Genomic DNA, 10,245 nt, shown 5'->3' with positions numbered 1-10,245 from the left:
GTGCAAAAAATTGAGACTGAATGTGTAAAAAAAAAAAGTCATCCGATTTTGCAACAATTTTGTTCGAGTGTAATAAATTCGAATTGAATGTGTAAAAAAAATATTATCCAATTTTGCAAAAGTTAAAATCGATTTTGCAACAATTTTGTTCGAGTGTAATAAATTCGAACTGAATGTGTAAAAAAAATATTATCCAATTTTGCAAAAGTTAAAATCAGTAAATTTTTTATGCAAATTTGCAAAAAAAAAATATATATATATATAGACTCGCCTGATTACAAAAGTAATTTTATGTGCTGAGACAGCGGGCTGTGTCACGGGACAGACACGACGGCTCACTGATTTGGTAGGCGTCCTACCAGCTTCAGCGGACACCGTAGATTAAGAATCGGACGGCGGATCTCTCGCCTGCGTCATCCGTCGCGATGCGGTAAGCCAGCGCAGTTCGTCATAAGCGCGAGCCTTTCTCCGGTGGATGGTCAGCTCAGTCGGGTGGAGCGACGGCAGCGGTTAGACTCCGCACGCACGCTGTCTCGACTCGAGAGCATCTCCTCGCCGCCTCCGTCAGCCCGAGACTGAGAGAGAGAGAAATCGAAGGCCTGAGGAAGAGTAATGGAGAGCAGCGAGGAGGATGACGACTTTTTGGCGCACGAGTGGATCACGCCGCAGTCCAGCGTCAACTCCGTCTACCAGTCCCACACCGAGAAGGTTCCTCTCACTCGTCTCCCATTCATCATCATTCCCTCTTGCCCCTTTTTTTTTTTTCTTTTTTTCTTATCGGTTGCTTCATAGTGCTTAGATTTGAATCTGCATAGCCTAGCCTCAGCCGGTTCTGCATTTAGTCGGAGGATTGCAATTGGAATGCTTCCTCAGTTTTGGGCCATATAGATTCTTAGTATTTGTTTCCTTCCTTGTTTTCCATCCCAAATCAACCTACTCCCATTAGCACTAACCGTGGCAAAGAAAGAGCAAGATATCGTTGAATTAAATTTTTAGATCTCTGAGATTAGATAACTAGTTTCATGTTTCTTTCCTGTTATTATGTTTCCAACCTCTCTCTTTTTTCTTTTTTATTTTTTCTTTGTATTTTTTTCAATTTTCTGGCTGCTGAGGGATAATTGAGGGAACAAGTGTGTCACGCCCCGGGACCCAGCGGAAGCCCACCCTATGCGTGTCGAGACCTGCCATACGTCTAAAACATATAAGGCGTCTACAAAAAGAACGGTAAATAAAGCAATAGTAGAAAGACATCTAGAAGTATCAGAGCAAAGTACAACTAGATTCTACAATAAGAGAGTAAGCAAGAAGCTAAAATCCACTAAGTAAAGAACCATAAAATAGTACAACTAAAATCCCAAGTACAAAAGCTAACAATAATACAAGGGTGGTCTCTACACATGGTACCAAAACTCTCCCTCACAACAAAAACACAAAAAAGAGAGTAACCACTTATGAGTAAAAGCAAGCTCCACTATCTAGCTATGCGACTCTCTTGCCGTGATCCCGTGCCTCCGCCGGTGCTGAAGGCTTTGAAAAAGAACATCAAACAGAGGGCGTGAAAGCTATTAAATAATAGTTCCCAGTGGGCAGTTACCGACTTCAGTGAAATGCGCCACTAGGTCCAAAAGCGAAAAGGGGTAAGTACAAGTATGAAATAAACCATAAGTTACTAGCATGAAGGTCTACTATAACATGATATCTCTACTTAGCATGAATTTGTATAAGTAAGAAAGCTGTTCTAACATGAATAAGCATAAATGTATAACCAACATAATGTCCACAACACAAATAGTAAGATATCATTATTTACTATTCTAGTCCAAGCCCACTTGGCATATTAACTACTGATAGTTCCAATCTTGTAAGACCCACCCGTAGGCTGTCTGGATTGCGCCGTGCCTAATGGCCCCGTGGTAGTCAACATCCCCACGCTAGAAATGAGCCTCTTCCACGGCAATCCACTTCGGCGCCCAATCCTGCACGGGCGAGCATATGTCGCGATGGCTATCTCCGGAGTGCCGGCTTGTAGGGAGCGACCGTCACAAGCATGTGTGAATGAGCACAAAGGCAAGCAAGCGTATAAGTCTGTCTCGAGTACCAATTCCTCATGTTTAAAACATGGAATATAACATATGTCTCAATAGCCTATCACTATGTCATCATGTCTAAAACATGGAATATAGTCGATGTCACAATGGCCTATCTCTATGTCATCATATCTCTATGTTACAATTTAACAGTTTACTAGTTCGAGTGCCCCTTTATGGCACTTTTGTTCATCAAGTCCAAGCACGAGTTTAGTGTTCAAGAATACATCATTCGAGTCATTTTCGTCATATGAGACATGTTTTCAATCCACAAGAAGAATGCTACTTATATGCATGTTTAATCCACATAAGGCTCTACTATATAGAGATGAATTTTCATAATACAAAACACATGCATTTTAAGCATTCTAAAATTCACATAAATTCTATCTAGCATGAATATGCATGCGATGCGATGAAACGAAAACATTTAACCACTTAGAAGAAGTTTTCTCCTATTCCAATGAAGCCAAACCCACCGTGGCTTCACGAAACCCTTCGTTTGGGCCGATGAAGGTGTCTACTACTCTCCTAGTACCCTAAAGGTCACAAAAGGAGGGATACACGAACGTTATGTTCAGACATTAAGCTACTCAAGCAAAGGTGAAGAAAGCTCACCGGATGCGAAGAAACCTCTCACGATCTCCAAAAGGGAGTTAGAGGCCTTCTAATCCAACCTAAACAAAGGTTCAAATAAGATCAATTGAGCTCCAAAACCCTCAAATCCAAAATCTCCATTTCAACCCTAATTTTCACATTCTAAGGCTTTAACTCACAAAACCTACCAAAACAAGGATCAAGGAGTAGAAAAGTGCTACTCACCTCTCAAGATGCTCCAAACTAAGCTCCAAAACAAGTAGGGTTGAAGATCTCCTCTCAAACAAGCTCCTCTCCAAGCTCCAAGTCTTCAACAATGGAGGAAGCCCAACAAAAAGTAAGGAGGAGAAGAAATGAGAGATCAAAACTAACCAAAATTCATCAAAAATGAAGAAGTAATCAAAGGAAAAGAGTCTCACCTTGCTTCTCCACAGGTTAGGGCTTAAAAGAGCTCCTAAGGAGGCTGGGGTGATATTTATAGGGTTTGCAACAATTGCAAATACACCCCCCACAACATCAGTTCGCAGAGCAAAGTGTACCAGTACACGGGAAAGTACCGGTACAAGTCTTGCGGGACAGCAAACCCGAGCCTCGGGTTCGCAGAAAATCCCCATGTGTACCGGTACACTTCCGATGTTGTACCGGTACACCATCTGTTCTGGTACAACATCAATGTTGTACTGGTACACAGCCCTGCAAACAGCAACCCGAGAGCAGCGTAAGTCCATCATTTTGGTGACCTTAGCGCTACTTAAAATGCTACAAATATCGAGATACGAGCCATAGGTCAGAACACTGTCAACGACCCTCCAGAATATTTAGAAAAACTCGGAACATTGATCAAACACTCGAACCTCGCAATTTGCAAAGGTCCAGTGTGTTACAAAGTGACACTTCAATAATTTCACGGAAAATGGGGCAGAAAAACTCTTTCTTCTCTTCCTCTCCGCCTCTCTTCCTGGCAGGGCTTTTGTTCTCCATTACACACTCTGCAGATTTCGAATGATGCACTATTCTCTATTGCCTTTAGAATTGTGTGTCAATGGGAAGGACCAGTCTGTTGTCACTGAGAAGATGCCTCAACTGCAACTTGCACCAGGAGGGGATAAATTACAACCTTCAGACGATGCCTGGTGTAGCCACTTGCACTTTGAGGGGATAATATACAAACTTAGGTCAATGACTGGTGTCCCTTAACAATAGGCGGCATCTTCTCGATCTATTAATCTTTTGCATGCTTACATATTTGTTTGTTTGGTAAGTTTTCCTAAATATTAATTTATCAAATCACTACTCAAATGCACTGAAAACCAATTTTTCCCTACTATCTAGAAGCCTTCCTTCGATGCTTACTATAGTCATAGATTTGATCTATTAAGTGATGAAACTTGATTTAATATGGAATTTCTTTGTATTGCCCTCTCTGTCTGTTTTTTCGAAAAATGTTTGATTAGAATCTAATGCTAGAATTCAAGTACTGTGGCATGGAGTTGTTTCGTGCCGTGCCAAAGTGCGCCATTCACAAAAGTAACTGTGTGTCGACATACTATGGCATGAAATATTTATTTTCTTTACAACCAATTATCATTGTTTTTTATATATCTATATCAATTTTTTTTTTTTTGTACTTTATTGATGTAACCTCTTTCCAAGGATTGCCATGCTGCTGTGCCAACGGCGTGAAACAGCATAGCGGCACAGAGTGTGCCAATGTCGGCACACTCCCTCTGTGCCAATTGCACGTTGGCACACATTTGCTCAGGCTCTTATATTACATTTTGAGAGAAATTAGTTGTTTTAGAGTGTTTTAAGATCACTAATGGATATACTAATATTTTATGTACTATACCTTACGCAGTTTAGTAAGAATAAACCCATAAACATCTTATTAAAAAAGAACATTTTATATGAAAGTCGTAAATTGAATAAAAATTTATAGGAAAAAACTACCATGGTTAAATTCACTAGATATAAAATGCTGAATGAAATTGGAGCAAATGTTTTTATTTGTATTTTTTCACTAAAACTTGGTCTTACTATGCAATCGAATTTAGTAATTGCTCCAAAGTTTAGTAGATTTACTAGATCTATATATTTTAAGTATGGAAATTTTTTTGTAAAACTTTTATATAAAAAAAATTCAAGCAGATTCTAAAAAGTGCCAAAAAACATAATTTTGTTGATATGACGTCGGCATGACCCTATGCCACGTGTCACGGCCTTGGCACGGTACGACACGAGTAGTACGGGCCAGCACAGGCAATCCTTGCTACTGCTAAATTCAAAGAAAAGAGGGTTTTGAGCTCTGCCATTGACACAATGGCCATATCGTGTTGATATCTTTGTTGGCACGGTACGACGTTGTGTGCATGGCCAATGCCGATGGGCACTTAAATTCTTGATTTGATCACTATATGTAACTTCGATCAAATTATTGTAGTGAGACAATTGTTGATTAAGATATAACCCCTCTATTGTTGTTTAAGATATAACCCCTCTATTGTAGAAACAATTGGCCGCATTCTTTCCTATCGATCAATAATGAACTAATATAATTGTTACACGGTTATGTTGAGAGAATAGTACTTAATGATTGACTGACCACTACTAATGCGTAACCACCATGCACCGTTGAGCTTTTATCTATTACCAATTGATTGATAGAAATGATCCTTTCGGCTTTTGCTCTATGTAATGCACTATGGTAGCTGTAGCTGTACCTTCAACTGACCATTTTGGCTGTGAGAATGGTTCTTCATTTGTACTCTCGTGCATGTATATATACATAAGTTTGTATATACATATATATATTGATGTAGGACGGTTTAGGGTTTTTGAGAATTACTTAAAAATACGGATTGAGCGATTCTTAGAAATCAAACTAAAAGAAATAAATGACAAATCTAGAATTCAAAAACTTAAATAAGAGAACGATTAGGAAAGATCACACTTTGGAGTTTCTGTAGGATTGGGTCCATCGCACGCACGCGGACGAGTTAGTTTAATTTCTTTCGTTCATCAGATCTTAGCCGCTTTACTAGAATTTCTAAAATAGTGGAAAGAAATTAGGGTTAGGGGTCACGAAACGATAGGATGATGATAATGAAAATTAGGGTTTAGGAATAGTTGCAAATTAAGAAAGAGAAATCGTTGGATTTGATAACGGCTTGATTCCACGATGTAGACTTGATCGCAATCTCAGTTAGTTGGTTGTCGCGGCGACAGCAGATCGTCGGGAAAGAAATATTCTTTAGATTGTTGTCGTTGTTCTCATTTTTTTTTCCTTTTCCTTTTCCTTTTCCTTTTTCTTTTTCGTTTAATCAAGTTGTCCCGATTGCTAGTCGTACGGACGGAGGGGGAAGGGGACCGTATGGACAGAGAAGGAAACCGTACGGATGGAGAGAGGAAAATCCCTTGTATGGCTTCTATATACGGATGACTCGTGGAGAGATCTCGCGGATGGGTCCCGCACGGATAAGTCAATCTCGACGGCTCTCTTTAATTGTAATTGATCCAACGGCTAAAATAAAATAAAATATAAGAGGAAAGAGAAGGAAATGAAAAAGGAAAAAGAAATAATTCACAGGACTCACTCATGAGCCGGACTCTCTCTGGTCGACGCTTTCGTGAAGGCAAGGAAAATTCACGAATAATTCAAATAACTCAATTTTCATTAACCTTACAATAGGGACTTGACCCTTATTTATACAGTGTATAAATTAAAACGACTATGAATATGACTAGGAGTCCTAAAAGGAAATTAAATAAATTCTCATAGCAGAATTCAAAATAGAGATATAAAAAGGAATATAATTCTAGTCTAAAATTTCCAAATAAACTAAAAATCCTAATCTAATAAAACTTCCAAAATTAACCCATCGAATCTTAATAAGACTCAGATTCAATTTAGGATCTGAATAAGACGCAGATTCAGGTTAGGCTTCTAAAACTGATCCATTGTCTAACCAAATATTTCGAATACGGTTCCGACGACGAGTATAAATCCGATAAGGACCCAATTCTCCATCATATATATACACACACATATATACGCACATACGTATTAACATATATATATATATATCTATATATATATATATATATATATATATATATATATATATATATATATACATATGTATACATATGTATGTTACTATACATATATACATATGTATATATATATACATATGTTATATATGTATAATACATATGTGTATATATAGTATGTATATATGTATATATGTGTATATATGTATGTATATATGTATATATACATATGTGTATATATATATGTATATATGTATACAAATGTATGTATATATATATACATACATATGTTAATATTACACATATATATATATACATATATACTATATATACTATATATATTAATATTATTAATATGTATATATACATATGTATACATATGTATATATGTATATATATATATACATATGTATATATATGTATATATACATATGTGTATTATATATACATATGTGTATATATATATATATATAAGAGAGAGGGGAGGGAGAGAGTCCGGCTACTATACTATTGATAGTACAAGCCTTTGGTACTATAGAGTTTTCTACCGTTAGATGCTACTCTGTGATCTTTCCACCATTGATTATACTATTAAACCAACACGCACTCAACCCTAGGGGACCACTATCATCTACCGCACATCCTTTCATCAAACGGCAAACTCAATAGTACCAAGGGCTTGGTACTATTGATAGCATAGGAGCATAATTCTATATATATATATATATATATTATATATAGAACTAGGCTACTATACTATCGATAGCACGGAGGCTCCGTGCTACCAGGTTGTTTTTCGATGATGCGGCTATCCAATAGCGATCGGTCCGTTAGACTTGATCTACACTATTGAAAATATTTAGAAACTAAATTTCATAATTTTTCGATATCATTTACCTATCAAACAAGTAGTCTAAAATTGAACGGCTGAAAATAAAAATCTCATGAAAAATGATGATAAAAGATTTAAATTCAATATCAGATATACTGATCTTACTCTAAATAGTGAAAAGAATTTTCTATAAAATTTTCATCACATTTGGATTGTTTTACACCGTTAAACTCACAAACACACCACATCGGCCCTTAAAATTGTCAATTTTGAGATCTTTTGATCACTGGTCAAATGATGTCGAAAAAATTTAAAATTTAGTTCTCAAATACTTTCAATAGTGTAGATCAAGTCTAACGGAGCCGATCGTCGATTTGGAAGCCGCATCATCGAAAACAACTTGGGTGTCTCAATTTCTTTTCTCCTTGAATTTCTCTTCAATATCTCTTTCCCTTTTCATTCTAACTACCCATCAAACTTGATGGGTGGTTAGAAAGTTAGGAGCACAAGGGCTGCTGTGCTCCTAATAGCACAGTAGCCCTACTCTCTCTATATATATATATATATATATATGCATATATATATGTATGTATATGTATGTATGTATATGTATGTATATATATGTATATATGTGTGTGTGTGTGTGTGTGTGTGTGTGTGTGTATAGAATTGAGCTCCTATACTTTTAAAAGTACCAAGTTATTGGTACATGTAAGTTTTTGGCCATTGGATTAAGGGATGTGCGGTTAGGATGATGTGGGTCCCCTTGGGTTGAGTGGGTGGTTGGTTGAATAGTATAATCTAACGGGTAAAAATGATCAAAGGCGTAGTTCTAATGGTAAAAAATTTACAAGCACCAAGTGCTTGGTGCTTGTAAGGTGCTTTTACAAGCACCATAGTCGGACTCTATATATATATATAGAGAGAGAGAGAGAGTAGGGCTACTATACTCTTATGAGTATAGAGCCCTTCGTACTCATAAGTTGTTTTTGATGTTGGAGAATGGACGATCCACACTGTTAAACATGATCTAGAGTATTTGAAACTTCTAGAAAATAAATTTTGTAATTTTTCAAAATCATTATAAAGTCCATCAAGCGGGTATAAAATGAACGGTCAAAATCGAACGACATCCTAAAAATGGATGATCGGATCCTTCAATTTAAGATCAGAGTTATTGATCTTTATCTAGGTAGTGAATAGAATTTTTTATCAAAAATTCAACCTATTCTGATTCTTTTACACCGTTAAACTAGCAAGTATCTTATACCGGCCGTTAAAAATTTTCAATTTTGTGAGATTTTGATCGTAAGGTAAATGATATCAAAGTATCAAACAATTATAAAATTTGATTTCTAGAAGTTTTAAATGCTCTAGATAATGTTTAACGGTATGGATCGTCGATTCGGAAGCTCTATCATTGAAAACGACTTATGGGTACGAAGGCGATCGTACTCATAAGAGTATAGTAGCCGGACTCTCTCTCTCTCTCTCTATATATATATATATAGAGAGAGAGAGAGAGAGAGAGAGTCCGGCTACTATACTCTTATGAGTATAGACCCCTTCGTACTCATAAGTTGGTTTTGATGATTGAGCTTGTGAATCGACAATCCATGCCGTTAAATATGATTCATTTGAAACTTTTAGAAAATAAATTTTGTAATTTTTAGAAATTATATTAAAGTTCATCAAGGGGGCATAAAATGAACAGTCAAAATTGAACGACCTCCTAAAAATAGGTGATCAGATTTTTCAATTTAAGATCAGAGTTGTTGATCTTTGTTTAGATAGTGAATAGAATTTTCTATTAAAAATTCAACCAATTTTAATTTTTTACACCATTAAATTAGTAAGTATCCCATACCAGTCGTTATAAATTGTCAATTTTAAGATCTTTTAATTGTAAGGTAAATGATGTTGAAAAATTATGAAATTTGATTTCTAGAAGTTTTAAATACTCTAAATCATGTTTAACAGTATGGATCGTTGATTCGAAAGCTCAATCGTTGAAAACGACTTATGAGTACGAAGATGATCGTACTCATAAGAATATAGTAGCCCAGCTCTCCCCCCCTCTCTCTCTCTCTCTCTCTCGCTATATATATATATATATATATATANTGAAAACGACTTATGAGTACGAAGATGATCGTACTCATAAGAATATAGTAGCCCAGCTCTCCCCCCCTCTCTCTCTCTCTCTCTCTCGCTATATATATGCCTATATATATATATATATATATATATATATATATATATATATATAGAGTAGGGCTAGAATACTTGTAAAAGTATCATCGGGGTGATACTTGTGTGTTTTTAGCCGTTGGATGGAGAGATGTGAGGTTGAGATGATGGTGGTATGTGGTGGTAGGTGGTGGTAGGTGGAANAAGAGTGTTTAATCCAAGGGCTATTAATAATAAAAAAGTAGATCCAATGGCTTAAAACCTAATAGCACCATGGTGGTGATACTTGTAAAAGTATCATAGCTCAACTCTATATATATATATATATATATATATATGTGTGTGTGTATACATACATATATATATGTATACATGTATGCATAAAGCTGTCCAAAATATCCGATATACCATACCCGACCCGGACCCTACCCGTACCCGTACCCTATCCGGACCCGAATCGGATCCGATAAAAAATGGATAGTATACGGG

At 36.4% G+C, this 10,245-nt stretch overlaps 1 protein-coding gene across 2 annotated transcripts in view; it reads left to right on the top strand.

Annotated features, from left to right (window-relative positions):
* LOC109712589 (exocyst complex component EXO84C) overlaps window positions 304–10,245 on the top strand; it is a 64,926-nt gene continuing 54,984 nt past the window's right edge. The window contains exon 1 of one of the 2 annotated variants that reach the window (XM_020236224.1): window positions 304–708. In XM_020236224.1, the coding sequence (XP_020091813.1) occupies window positions 613–708 (96 nt within the window). In that variant the 5' untranslated portion in view covers window positions 304–612. The remainder of the gene's footprint in view (window positions 709–10,245) is intronic. The other variant, XM_020236222.1, reaches the window with a different exon arrangement.

This window comes from Ananas comosus, linkage group 7 (genome assembly GCF_001540865.1).
Source record: "Ananas comosus cultivar F153 linkage group 7, ASM154086v1, whole genome shotgun sequence".
Classification (NCBI taxonomy): domain Eukaryota; kingdom Viridiplantae; phylum Streptophyta; class Magnoliopsida; order Poales; family Bromeliaceae; genus Ananas; species Ananas comosus.
Note: the sequence above shows the minus strand (reverse complement) of the source record. Positions and strands in the feature narration are given on the sequence as shown.